The following is a 15,294-nucleotide window of genomic DNA, read 5'->3' as shown; positions in this document are numbered from 1 at the left end:
GCCTGAGAGTTATCAGGGAGGGGGATGGACTTGATAATTGCAGAATGGAGTTTGCGCCAGGAAACAAAGTTTAGTTTTAGATGAATAGCTTTAGTTTTTCCAATTCAATTGGAAGAAATTTCTGCTCACTCAGTACTGCATGTCAGTAAAAATTCTGAAAATTCAGCAAGTAGCGGAGTCACAAGAGGTAGGCGAGATAGAGCTAAGTGTTTCAGTAGACATGTGAAATCTAAACACTATGTTTATGGATGATGCTACCAAGCGGCAGAACACAATTGAGGAAAAGAATCCAAGGATAGATCCTTAGAGCATACCAGAGCGAGCGAACAGTGACGAATGGGAAGAGAAACCATTGCAGGTGCTATTCTGCCTACAATTATATATATAAGAATAGAACCAGGTGAATTAAATCCAGCACAGCGGCAAGGCATTGGGGGGGCGGGGGGGGGGGGGGGGGGGGGAGCCTTTGGAACACTACAGATAGCTGAGTTTACCTTTATCACTTAACCTAGAATGTTATTTATAACTTGGTGGCATTTGCATCTGGGTGAGATATGTATACTTAACCCTATTTACTTCAGTCTATGCAAAGACTTCATTTTAAGATATTTTTGCTGATGCAACTAACTCTGCTAAGCTTATCAATTGACTGTTAACTTGATGACATATAGAATCAGAAGTTTAAAGGTTAGCTAAAAATTAACTGCATTCCTGAAGCGTACACAATGCAGGCAAACAAACTTTTCATAACAGCAGTTGCAAGGATTGTCTTTCTAAGATAGACACAGACTGCAAAAAACATTTCCAATAACGAGATAATGGTTGAAATATAGTTTAGGTTTTAGTGCACGTCCAGTTTGTTTCAAGATCCAGTTCAGTTCAATGTGTTTGAGTTCAATACAGGGGCTGGCAGTTGAAGCCAGTCTCCCAGTTTGCTTCCCAAAAGAGAAAATGCTGGAAAATCTCAGCAGATCTGGCAGCATCTGTAAGGAGAGAAAAAAGTTGACGTTTCAAGTCCAGACAACCTTTTGTTAAAGCTTTGACAAAGGGTCATCTGGACTTGAAACATTAGCTCTTTTCTAATGCCATAGTGGGATTTGAACTATATCTTTGGATCAGTTGTCCAGGCTTCTGGACTAAAAGGTCAGTCATGTAACAACTATACTTAATATTCAGAGGGTACTGTAATAAGCCAGATATAGTAATAATTTAAAATAGAACATTTAACCAATAATCATAACCTTAGCCTTCCTGAAATCTGGAATCTTAGTAAATATACTATAATTAATGGTATGATAGAGATTGGCAACAGCAAACTGGTCAAAACTCAGGTAAAAATATAGTGGGAGATTATCAAATGTTTTTTCATTTAGTACAGAACCCTAAAGGAAAAGAGCTCTAACTATCAAATAAAACTGCCATCAATTACAGAAGAATTGAGGGTATATAAAACAAAAGTGTATACAAAACCAAAAATAATATTGTGCAAATCCAAAGAAAGGGAGGTCTTGTGGTGTAGTGGGTAGTGTCCCTCCCTCTGAACCAGAAGCTCCAGGTTCAAGTCCCCGGGACTTGATGGACATGGAAAGCATGTTCATGACATGGCCAAGCAGGTTGATTGTCGACCTCTGAATCTTTCCAACACACCTATGGCAAGAAAGAAGGGTGGAAGAGTCTCCTGGTCAGACAGAACTTGCAGAAGATAACACATGGAAGCCCATGGTCAGCTAGACCTCTGAGGGCACACTACCTGAAGAGAGATCGCCAAGGGATTGGGAGAGATTTTTTTTTAAAGTGATAAAGATAGAGTCATAGAGGTTTACAGCATGGAAACAGGACCTTCAGCCCAACTTTTCCATGACACTCTTTTGCTAAAACCCCAAATAGTCCCAATTGTCCGCATTTGGCCCATATCCCTCTATACTCATCTTACCCATGTAACTGTCTAACAGTTTTGGTAGAAAATGGGTGATGTGAGCCCTTTAAAAATAGTTGCAGTAATATTACAAATGAAAATAGGGAAATGGTAGACATGTTCAAAGATATGCATGCGGGTTAAGTGCATTGGCCATCCGAAATTGTCCCTTAGTGTCCCAGAATGCGTAGGTTAGAGGGATTAGTGGGTAATTTTGTAGGGCTATAGAGATGGAGCCTAGGTGGGATTGTTGTAGGTGCATACTCAAATGGCCTCCTTCTGCACTGCAGGATTCTGTGTTGATTAATTATTCACAATAAACGAACAGAAAATTATACTTACCATTTCGGAGAAATTAATAAAGAATTAAAAACTGGAGCTCACTAAAGTGAACAGAGGAAACATTATTAGAAAAAAATGGCACGCAAGACTGGCAAATTCCCATGACCTGCAAGTTTCCACCACAGAGTATTAAAGGAAGTAGATGAGAAAATTGCAAAGGCTTTAGCCATATTCTTCTAAACCTCCCAAATTCTGGACTTGTTCCTATGAATTGCAAAGTTTCAAATGTGGCTTCATTGTTTAAGAAAGGTGAGAGAGAGAAAAACTACAAATTTAGACGTATTGTGAGGAAGTTATTGCAATCTATAATTAAAAGGCAGAGTGATTGAACACATGGAGAAGTCTGAACCGATCAGAAAGTGCCAATATGGGTTTGTAAATGGAAGTTAACACTCAAAAGGCAGCTAACTGATTTTTTTGAGTAAGTAATTGAATTAATGGGGAGTGTCTGTGGATGTAACCTACATGGACTATAAGAAGGCATTCAATAAAGGTTCCTCCATTAGGCTAAATTAAAATTTGCACAATTAAAGACCTAGTTAAGAAACTTGTTAGGTGGCAAATGACAAAGTAATGCTGATATATACCTGAATTGGAAGGCTGGGGTCTCAACTATGTTTATTAATGAATTAGATCACACAAAAGACCCATCCCAAGTTCGATGACACAAAAGACCCATTCCAAGTTCGATGACACAAAAAATGGTGGCCACAGTCAATCATTACAGCACAGAAATCGATTTGGCAAATCAAATCCATGCTGTACAGCAATCCCGTCACTTCCATTCCCCTGTTCTATCTCCATAACCTTGCAAGTTTATTTCCCTCAAATGACCATCCAATTTGTTTTTAAAATAATTCACTGTATCTGATTCCACCTTTGTCATAAGCAGCGCATTCCAGATCATTACCACTTGCTGCATAAAAAAAGGTTCTCCCATATCCTCCCGCATCTCTTGCGCGGAACTGTGATTCTGTGTTCCACAGTCCTTGCATCTTGGGGTATAGCAATTAGTGTAAATGGGAGTATAAAATTGCAGATACATTAATTGATCAAATAGGCAAAACCGTGACAGATCAATTTCAAGTTAGCAAAGTATAAGCTTATTCATTTTTGGATGAATAAAGGATTACTCTAAATATTATTTAAATGCTGATGAGCAAGGAACAGTGGAGGGCCAAAGAGACTCAGGGTCCATGACTAAAAAGTAATAGTCAAACATCTTTAGTCATACTTTAAAAATGTAATTTTAATGAGCTAGAACATGGGGAGAAAGATTTGCCACTGCTATACAAAGCTCTGGTTATAACACATATGGAGTACTTTTTTTTAATTCATTCGTGGGACATGGGCATTGCTGGCTGGCCAGCATTTATGCCCATCCCTTGTTGCCCATGAGAAGGTGTGGTAAGCCGCTTTCTTGAATTGTTGCAGTCCATGTGCTTTGGGTTGATCCACAATGCCATTAGGGAGGGAATGCCACGATTTTGACCCAGCGACTGCAAAGGAATGGTAATATATTTCCAAATCAGTACAGTGAATGGCTTGGATGGGGACTTGCAGGTGGCGGTATTCCCATGTATCTTCTGCCATTGTCCTTTTAGATAGAAGTGGTCATGGGTTTGGAAGGTGCTGCCTAAGGATCTTTGGTGAATTGCTGCAATGCATCTTGAAGATCGTGGTGGCGGAGGGAGTGGATATTTGTAGATGTGGTGCCAATCAAGCGGGCTGCTTTGTCCTGGATGGTGTCAAGCTTCTTGAGTGTTGTTGAAACTACAACCATCCAGGCAAGTTGGGAATATTCCATCACACTCCTGACTTATGTCTTTAGATGGTGGTTAGGCATTGGGGAGTCAGAAGGTGAGTTACTTGCCACAGTGTTCCTGGTCTCTGACTGGCTCTTGCAGACACTATGTTTATGTGGTGAGTCCAGCTAAGTTGCTGGTCAATGGTAACCCCAAGGACTGGGGAAATTCATTGATAGTAACACCATTGAATATCAAGGGGTGGTGGTTAGAGTGTCTCTTATTGGTGATGGTGTTGCCTGGCATTTGTGTGGCACAAATGATTCTTGCCATTTGTCAGCCCAAGCCTGGATATTGTCTAGATCTTGCTGCATTTGAACATGGACTACTTCAAAATGAATCATTGTGAATTGTGCAATCATCAGCAAACATCCACATTTTTGATCTTATGATGGAGGGAAGGTCATTGATGAGGCAGCTAAAGATGGTTGGGCCTAGGACACTACCCTGAGGGACTCCTGCAAAAGTGTCCTGGAGCTAGACTGACCGCTTCACAACCATCTTCCTACATACCAGGTACAAGTCCAACCAGCGGAGAGTTTGCCCTCCATTACCCTTGATTCCAGTTTTGCTAGGGCTCTTTGATGCCACACTCGGTCGAATGCAGTGTTGATGTCAAAGGCTGTCAACTCTCACCTCATCCTCTGGGATTCAGCTCTTTTGTGCATGTTTGAACACGGCTGTAATGAGGTCAGAAGCTGAGTGACCCTAGCAAAACTCAAACTGGGCATCACCAAGCAGGTTATTGCTGAGCAGGTGCTGCTTGATAGCATTGTCGATGACCCCTTCCATCACTTTACTGATAAATCGAGAATAGGCTGATTGGATGGTAATTGATCAGGTTGGATTTGTCCTGCTTTTTGTGTACAGGACATACCTGAACAATTTTCCACATCATCGGGTAGATGCAAGAGCTTGACTAAGGCAGCGACAGGTTCTGGGGCACAACTCTTCAGTGCTATTACCAGAATGTTATCAGGACACCTTGCCTTTGCAGCATCCATATTTGTGGAGCCTCCTCCAGTGAGTTGTTCAATTGTGCATCACCATTAACAACTGGGTTTAGATCTCATCTGATAGTTGTGGGATCACTTAGCTCTGTCTAAACGATGTTGTTGTTTATGCTGTTTGGCATGCAAATAGTCCTGTTTGGTAGCTTCAGCAGGTTGACACCTCATTTTTAGGTATGCCTGGTGTTGCTCCTGGCATGCCCTCCTGCACTCTCTATTGAACCAGGCTTAATCCCCCAATGGTTGAGTGGGGATACGCTGGGCCATGAGGCTGCAGATTGTGCTACAGCACAATTCCACTGCTGCTGCTGGCCCACAGCGCCTTACGGATGCCCAGTCTTGAGTTGCTAGATTGGTTCAAAGTTTGTCCCATTTAGCATGGTGATAGTGCCACACAACACGATGGAGGTTATTTTCAATTCACCTCCACAAGGACTGTGCAGTGGTCACTCCTATCGATACTGGCATGGATAGATGCATCTGTACGCAGTTCCGCGCACCACACCTTAGAGATGATGTACAGTACGATCTTGTAAATTGTGAAGCACAGATTCATCATAAGGTTAATAAGGACTCCCAATAGTTAGATGAGGAGGAGATTACTTACAGCAGGCTCATATCATCTGGAATAAAGAGGTGGTTTTAGGATTTTGAAATAAAATGAGGATAAGGACAGAAAAATCTTTTCTATTGTTGGAGAAGTCTAGGAAAGAGGGACAACTTTAAAACCAGAGCCAAATTAATGAGGGAAGTTAGGAAAAACCTCAAACAACAGTTGCAGAACATTCTCCCAGAAAAAAAAATGTTCGCTCAATTAATAATGTTAAACTTGTAATCAGTAGATTTCTTGTGAGCCAAAATATTACACAAGATCCATTTTACAAACTCAGGCTATTGAAAAGTACTTTAGAGTCAAGTATCTTTGAGTAACCATTGTAGGAGTGAAGGATACACAGTAACCAATTTGAACTCAGTAATGATCAGATAATCTGTTAATCTGTTTTTCTTTTACTGATATTGGTTGAGAGATAAATATTGGGACATCAGGAATAATTAAGTTGTTCTTCTTTGAAATAGTGCCTTGAGATCTTATACATGCACCTGAAAGAACAGTGCCTTGGTTTAATGTCTTACGTCCAAGAGTCAAACTTTGGAGTGCCAATCTGGATTTGTTTATGTCGAGCCTGGAATGGGATTTGAACCCACAATCTTCTGACTCACAGGAAAGAGCATCGCCAACTGAGCCATGGCTGGCATTATATACTGTAAATGGTATAAAGGAATGCGCAGCCAATGTAGATGAAGGTGAGATACTGAACATCATTATTCATCCAACAGGGCAGATTCAAGGATTAAACAGCCTATTTAACTCCTTTGTACCAAGGTACAAAAAGGAACACAGAAAAGAGATGAGCAGAATTGTGATGGGGGAAGGTGCAGGAAGTGTACAACTCCACTTAATCCTCCAAAACTCCACCCATCCTCCTAAATTGCTACATTTCCCATCATAAAAAAAATCCAGAAACTCCCTCAGTTTTAACAAGCCTCTAGACCTTTCATATACCATTGTACACTTCTTGTACAAAAAAACATAAGAGCTAGAAGCAGGAGAAGGCCATCTGGCCCCTCAAACCGGCACCGCCACTCAGTAAGAGCATGGCTGATCTTTTTGTGGACTCAGCTCCACCTCCCTGCCCATCATAACCCTTAATTCCTTTATTGTTCAAAAATTTATCTATCCTTGTCTTAAAAACATTCAATGAGGTAGCCTCAATTGCTTCACTGGGCAGGGAATTCCACAGATTCACAACCCTTTATGTGAAGAAGTTCCTCCTCAACTCAGTCCTAAATCTGCTCTCCTTTATTTTGAGTCCATGCCCCTAGTTCTAGTTTCACCTGCCAGTGGAAACAACTTCCCTGCTTCTACCTTATCTATTCCCTTAATAATCTTATATTTTTCTGTAAGATTTCCCCTCGTTCTTCTGAATTCCAATGAACATAGCCCCAGTCCACTCAGTCTCTCCTCATAGGCCAAGCCTCTCAATTCTGGAATCAACCTTGTGAATCTCCTTTGCACCCCCTCCAGTGCAAGTATATTCTTTCTCAAATAAGGAGATCAAAACTGCACACGGTACTTTAGGTGTGGCCTCACCTGCACCTTATACAGTTGCAACATAACCTTGCTGTTTTCAAATTTCATCCCTCTAGCAATGAAGAACAGCATTCCATTTGCCTTCTTAATTACCTGCTGCACCTGCAAACCAACTTTGAGATTCATACACAAGGCCACCTAAGTCCCTCCGCACAGCAGCATGCTGCAATTTTTTAACCATTTAAATAATAGTCCATTTTGCTTTTATTCCCACCAAAATGGATGATCTCACATTTACCAACATTGTACACCATCTGCCAGATCCTTGCCCACTCACAGACTATCTGTATCCCTTTACAGACTTTCAGCGTCCTCTGCACATTTTGCTCTACCACTCATCTTATGAATTTTGACACACTACTTGGTCCTCAACTCCAAATCATCTATGTAAATTGTAAACAACTGCAGTCCCAACACTGATACCTGAGGCACACCACTAGTCACTGATTGCCAATTGGAAAAACATCCATTTACCCCCATAAGAACATAAGAAATAGGAGCAGGAGGAGGCCATCTAGCTCTTCGAGCCTACCCCGCCATTCAATAAGATCATGGCTGATCTGAAGTGGATCAGTTCCACTTTCCCGCTTTCTCCCCATAACCCTTAATTCCCCTATTAGAAACCTATTTACCCGTGACTTAAATATATTCAGGAAGGTAGCCTCCACCACTTCAATGGGCAGAGAATTCCAGAGATTCACCACCCTTTGAGTGAAGAAGTTCCTCCTCAACTCTGATCTAAACTGCACTCCCCCCTCCCCCTTTTCTTGAGGCTGTGCCCTCTAGTCCTGCTATCCTTTCTAAGCGGGAAGAATCTCTCTACCTCTACCCTATCCATCCCCTTCATTATCTTATACATCTCTACAAGATCCCCCTCAGCCTTCTAAACTCCAACAAGTACAGACCCAGTCTATTCAGTCTCTCCTCATAGGCTAACCCCCTTATCTCCAGTATCAGCCTAATCAACCTTCTCTGCACTCCCTCCAAGGCCAATATATCTTTCCACAAGTGCGGCGAACAAAACTGCACACAGTACTCCAGCTATGGCCTCACCAGTACCCTGTACAGTTGCAGCAAGACCTCCCTACTTTTATATTCTATCCCCCTCACTATAAAGACCAACATTCCATTCGCCTTCTTCATCACCTGCTGCACCTGCAGACTGGGTTTTTGTGATTCGTGCACAAGGACCCCCAGGTCCCTCTGCACTGTAGCATACTACAGCTTTTCGCCTTTTAAATAATAATCCCTCCTACTATTATTTCTACCAAAGTGGATAACCTCACACTTGCTAACACTATACTCCATCTGCCAGGTCCTCGCCCACTCGCTCAGCCTATCCAGATCTCTCGGCAGACTTTCCACACCCTCCATGCAATTTGCTTTTCCACTCATCTTCGTGTCATCAGCAAATTTCGTCACCCTACATTCAGTCCCCTCCTCCAGATCATCTATGTAAATGGTAAACAGTTGAGGCCCCAGCACCAATCCCTGCAGCACTCCACTAGTCACCAACCGCCAACCAGAATAGCACCCATTGATTCCAACTCTCTGCTTCCTATTAGACAGCCAATCCTCTATCCACGCTAACACCTTACCCCCAACTTCGTGCAACCTAACCTTTTGCAGCAACCTTTTGTGAGACACCTTATTAAATGCCTTTTGGAAATCTAAAAACACCACATCCACCGGTTCCCCTCTATCTACCGCACTAGTCACATCCTCATAGAAATCCAATAAATTCTTAAAACACGACTTCCCCTTAACAAATCCGTGCTGTGTCTGCTTGATCAAACCATTCTTTTCTAGGTGCCTCGCTATTTCTCCTTTGATGACGGATTCTAGTATTTTTCCAACTACAGACATTAAACTAACCGGCCTATAATTCCCTGCCTTTTGTCTGCTACCTTTTTTAAACAACGGCATAACATTAGCTGTTTTCCAATCTTCCGGCATTTCCCCGGAGTCCAGCGAATTTTGATAAATAATTACTAAGGCATCCGCTATCACCTCTGCCATTTCTTTTAGAACCCTGGAACACATTCCATCCGGTCCCAGGGACTTGTCTACCTTCAGTCCCTTTAGTCTATCAAGCACTACCTCTCTAGTGACAGTAATCGCATTACGGCCTTCATCTACCATCCTTCTATCCACTCTATGCTTTATGTTAAATAGCCAATCCTCTGTCCATGCTAATACACTACCTGCAACACCATGCACCTTTATCTTATGCAGCAGGCGTTGGTATGGCACCTTGTCAAATGCCTTCAGGGAATCCAGATATACCACATCCACAGGTTTCCCATTGTCCACTGCGCACGTAATGTTTTCAAAGAATTCCACCAAATGAGTCAAATATGACCTGCCCTTCATGAACCCATGCTGCATCTTCCCAATGGGACAATTTATATCCAGATGTCTCACTATTTCTTCCTTGATTATCGATTAAAAATAATTTGAGGCAGACCTCCCCATTTTCTATTTTCTTCCCTTACTAGGAACTTTGTTTTTAAAACTTCTCCCTGTCCTCTCAGCTTTTTTTCAATCTTGCCCTGTTTCTCTTACTTCTTCCAGGGTTTTTGCACCCTTTGAGTTTTTGCTTTTTGTGCAGGTGCATGGATCTTTGCCTTCAGCTCCAAATCCTGTTGGATTTGTGCATGGGCCTGACCAACATAAAAAGTCTAAACCACACACGTGCGGCTCTTTCCCAACTACGGCACATGTGGGAGGCCCAAGGTTCATCAGGTCTTGGAAAAGGCAACCACATAACTGAAAAGGAAGGTTAACTTTGTCATAATTTTGAATTTCTTTTCACCCTGTTTTTGGGGGGGGGGGGGGGGGGTGGTCTGCAGCAAAAGTAAAACTGGAAAGATGGCAAAACAATGGCCTACAAGGGGAATTAGCGGTAGTATTAGATCCAAGGGAGAGGCACATAATTGCCCAAGAAAAGCAACAAATCCGAGGATTGGGAGCAGTTTAGAATTCAGCATGGAGGGCCAAGGGATTGATTATGGGGAAACTAGAGTACAACAGTAAGCTTAGGGTGAACATAAAAACCAATGGCAAAAGTTTTATACGGTTTGTGAGCAGAAGAAGACTGGTGAAGACAAATGTAGGTCATTTAAAATCAGAAACAGTGAATTTATAATGGGGAACAAAGAAATGGCTGACCAACTGATTTCATTCTTTGGTTCTGCTTTCACAAATGAGGACACAAATAAGATACCAGAAATGTAGTGGAACATAGGGTTTAGTGAGAGGAAGGAACTGAAGGAGATCAATATTAATACAGAAATGGTGTTGGGGAGTGATGGGATTGAAGGCCAATAAATCCCCAGTGCCTGAAAATCTACATCCCAGAGTACTTAAGGAAATGGGCTGAGAAATTGTGGATGTATTGATGGTCAATTTCTAAGATTCTATGGACTCTGGAACAGTTCCTATAGTTTGGAGGGGTATTTAATGTAAACCCACTATTTAAAATGGGAGATAGAGAGAAAACAGGGAATTATAGACCAGTAAGCCTGATGTTGGTAGTGGAGAAAATTCTAGAATCCATTACTAAAGATTTGATAGCAAAACACTTGGACAACAGTGGCAGGATCAGACAGAGTCAGCGTGGATTTATGGAAGGATAATCATGCTCGACAAATGTCCTGGAATTCTACAATGATATAACTAGTAGAATAAACGAAGGGGAGCCAGTTGATGTAGTTTGTCAAAAGCCTTCTGAAAGTGCAAATAAAGTCCCACATAAGAGATTAATGTGTAAAATTAAAGCACATGGAAAGTTGGGGGGGGGGGGGGTGGGGAGAGTAGTTTTCTGAGATGGATAGAAAACTGGTTGGCGTCTTTTTCCAAATGGCAGTGACTAGTGGGGTGCAGCAGGGATCAATGCTGGGACCGCAGCTATTCACGATATATATTAATGATTTAGGGAACTAAATGTTATATCTCCAAATCTGCAGATGAGCCGAGTGGGAGAGTGAGCTGTGAGGAGGATGCAGAGATCATTTAGTGCGGCTTGGACAAGTTGAGTGAATGTTTAAATGATTGGCAGATGCAGTATAATTTGGATAAATGAGAGGTTATCCACTTCGGTGGCAAAAACAGGAAGGCAGATTACCATCTGAATAGCCATAAATTAGGAGAGGGGAACGTGCAACTTGTACACCACCGTCACGTCACTGAAATGAGCATGCAGGTGCAGCAGATAGTAAAAAAGGCAAATGGCACATAGACCTTCATAGCGAGAGGATTTGAATGCGGGAACAGTGACATCTTGCTGCAATTATACACGGCCTTGGTAAGGCCACACCTGGAATACTGTGTGCAGTTTTTTCCTCCTTATCTGAGGAAGGATGTTCTTGCTCTATAGGGAGTGCAGAGTCTGAATGATTTCTGGGATATCAGGACTGACATACGAGGAGAGACTGAATTGGCTTGGATTATATTCGCCGCAGTTTTAAAGAGCGAGAGGCGGAGAGGGGATCTCATTGAAACATATAAAATTCTAACAGGACTAGACAGGGTAGATACAAGAAGGATGTTCCCGGGGGTGGGGGTTTGCACAATCTGAGGGTACAGGGCATACCATTTAGGTCAGAGATAGGGGAAATTTCTCCACCCAAAGAGTGGTCAGCCTATAGAATTTACTACCACAGGGAGTTGAGGCCAAACATTATATGTTTTCAAGAAGCAGTGAGATATAGCACTTGAGGCAAAAGGGATCAAAGAATATAAGAAGGCAGGATCAGGCTACTGAGTTGGATGATCAGCTATGTTCCTCATGTATGGCGGAGAAGGCTCGAAGAGCCTAATGGCCTCCTACTGCTCCTATTTTCTATGCCTTCATGGCACATCAGTGTGCCACTAGCACTCTGGTTGGGAGCCACTACTCCAGACAGCATTTTCAGCAATCCCTGAACCCAAAAAACCCCTAACATTTCTAAAATCATGCGTTCCCTTCAAAATACTCCAAGACTATTAGAGATCTCTTCCTGGTACAGCAAGACCCTGGAGTGCCAGATCCCACCACTGCTACAAAACATTTAAGTCAATATCTTGGGTAATTCTATTTGCATAACACCCCTATTGTTAGGAACCCCATAAGAAGCATAAGAAGAATAAAAATGGATATCTTTGTAAAATATAACTACTCATGACTAAATATCAACTACATAGAATTTTATAGCACAGAACAGGACTTTCAGCCTAGAAGTTTCACACCTTTTCCTTTCCCCCTTACTTGGGTGTTTGTGCTCCACATGAGCCTCTTCCCACTATTTACTTCATCTTACTCCATCAACATATCCTTTTACTGTTTTCTCCTTTGTGTACTTAATCCAGTTTCCCTTACCATTAAATGAAAACTAGTAAAACATTAATTTTACTTTGGACAATTTCTGTGCAAATTCTGTTACCTTTACAAAACTCATGCGTATGGTGCACATCTTGGTAAGCTCGTAAACCGCTTCAAAGCCATGGTTTACTGACTGGGCCAAAAGCTGAGCAAACTCCTGATTGTTGAAGATCTTCAAACTGCATCCACTGGGAATCTTGCAAACAGTTGTTGGATGGAAGCCATGATGATAATTGCAGTTTCGACTTTGTACAAAGATACTACTGTCACTCAGGCATTCAGCATACACCTCTCCTCCAACATAATAAAGGTGAACACCTGCAAATCAACAGACACAGGTTTGCTTTCCACATACTACAAACCACCACTCTTATTTGCCTTAATAAGGACGTCATTTCAAAACAAATTTGTTGATCATGAAATGCCTTTGAGATATTCATACATATATAAATATGATGATATAAATACAAGTTATTTACTGCACATTCCCAAGCTAGGTAGTATGGCAATTTATTGAAAATGGAGCTTCCATCAAATGTTCAAACATATGTTTGAATGGAGTGTGCTACTGCACAACACATTTGTACTTAAGTGTTGTGTCAATAGTGCAAGTTACTTTTCTCTGTCTAAGGCTCACAGATGATCAGTGCATACTATATTGCACTGTCAGAAGTATTAGCTTTCAACTTAAAAGAAGTGTGATCCCACACCATGTTTTGAAAAGCAGAATGTTGTCTTTTTTCATCCTCAGTTTTGAAGTATTTTGGTCTTGGTTTTACCTGGATGAGGGAAAATACTGTTTGCTTCATCTCATTTCTCCTGTGGTTATTCTCTTGCAAAACAGATATCTCATTTTGGATACTATTGAGGGGTAACAGCAGCAGCCAGATTCATAGCATCATTGTTGGCTCTGCTGCACAGGGGAGGAGCAATAGGAATAGAAATGCAATACTTCTTGTAGGGGATTCAATTGTAAGGGGGATAGGTTGACATTTCTGTGGCTGCAAATCAGATTCTGGGATAGTATGTTGCCACCCAGGTGCTAGGGTCAAGTATGTCTCAGACCAGTTACAGGACATTCTCAAAGGGGAGGGTGAACAGTCAGTGGTTGTGGTACACATTTGTATAAATGACATAGGTAAAAAAAGGCGATGAGATCTTAAAAGCAGAATAAAGGGAGTCAGGAAACAAGCTAAAAAGTAGGACCTCAAAAGGTAGTTATCTCACAGTTACTACCAGTGCCACGTGCTAGTCAGAGTAGAAACAGCAGGATATATAGGATGAATATATTTTTTCTTTGAATACATGGCTGAAAAGATGTGTAAGGAGGAGAATTTCAGATTCCTGGGGCATTGGGACCAGTTCCAGAGAGATGGGACCTGTACAAACTGGATGAGTTACACCTGGGTAGGAGCAGAACAACAAGGAGAAAAATAAAAGTGACAAGCAGAGATATCAAGGGCCAGAGTCAGATATGGATACAGTCAAAAATAATAAGAACAGGACAAGAAATGTAAAAACGTTTTGTATCTGAACGCTCAGGGTACTGGAAACAAAATGGATGAACTGGTTGCACAGATAGATGTAAAGGGGTATAGTATAATTGGCATTACAGAGACACGGTTCCAAGATGACCAAGGATGGCAACTAAACATTGAGGGCTATTCAGCGTTTAGGAATGACCGATAGAAAGGAAAAGCTGGTAGAGTTGCATTGTTGATTAAAGACGATATTGATAGAATGTTGATGAAATATTTTAGCAGAGATGATGTGGAATCTATATGGGTCGAATTAAGAAACACAAAGGAGCAAAAAACATTTGAGAGTGATATACAGGCCACCAAACTGTAGTGGTAATGTTGGGAATAGTATCAGACAGGAAATCCATTACAGATGCATGTGTTAAAGGAACATCTGTAATTATAGGTGACTTTAATCTGCATATAGATTGGAGAGTCAAATTAATCATAGTACCATAGAGGAGGAATTTCTGAAATGTATACGGGATAGTTTGCTGGGCCAATACATTGAGGAAACAACAAGGGAACAGGCCATCTTCGACTGGGAATTGTACAACGAGAAACGATTCATTGGCAATTTAGTTATGAAAGAACGCTAGGAAATGAGTGACCATAATATGATGGAATTCTTTGTCAAGATGGAGAGTGATGTGGCTGACTCTGAGACGAGGGTCCTGAATCTCAATAAAGGTAACTATGATGGTAATGAGGCACGACATGGCTACGATGGACTGGGAAACATTACTGAAAGGAAGGACAGTGGGCAGGCATTTAAGGAATGAATAGGTGAACTCCAAACTTCCTTTATTCCTGTTTGGTGCAAGAGTGGTAAGGGAACTATGGCTAAACCATGGCTTACAAGGGAAATTTGAGACAGAATTAGAGTCAAAGAAGAAGCATACAAATCAGAAAGAAAAAGCAATAGACCCGAGGATTGGGAGTAATTTAAAATTCAGCAAAAGAGGACCAGGTAATTGATTAAGAAGGGGAAATAGAGTATGAAAGTAAGCTAGCGAGGAATATAGAAAGTAAAAAGTTTCTATAGGTATATAAAGAGAAAAACATAGAACACAGTACAGTACAGGAACAGGCCATTTGGCCCATAACATAGTGCCGAACATGATGCCAAATTAAACTAATCTCTTCTGCTTGCCCTTGGTCCATATTCCTTTCTTCCATACAAATTCT

At 41.4% G+C, this 15,294-nt stretch overlaps 1 protein-coding gene across 5 annotated transcripts in view; it reads right to left on the bottom strand.

Annotated features, from left to right (window-relative positions):
- Positions 1 to 15,294, bottom strand: part of smad1 (SMAD family member 1) — a 145,941-nt gene that overhangs the window by 4,042 nt on the left and 126,605 nt on the right. For all 5 annotated transcript variants that reach the window (XM_080193244.1, XM_080193264.1, XM_080193271.1 and 2 more), the window contains one exon: positions 12,648 to 12,904. In XM_080193244.1, coding sequence (XP_080049370.1) covers positions 12,648 to 12,904 — 257 coding nt within the window. The remainder of the gene's footprint in view (positions 1 to 12,647; positions 12,905 to 15,294) is intronic.

Source organism: Carcharhinus amblyrhynchos, chromosome 1 (assembly GCF_965287045.1).
Source record: "Carcharhinus amblyrhynchos chromosome 1, sCarAmb.v2.hapA, whole genome shotgun sequence".
In the NCBI taxonomy this organism is placed as follows: domain Eukaryota; kingdom Metazoa; phylum Chordata; class Chondrichthyes; order Carcharhiniformes; family Carcharhinidae; genus Carcharhinus; species Carcharhinus amblyrhynchos.
This window is presented reverse-complemented; position numbering and strand designations above follow the sequence as displayed.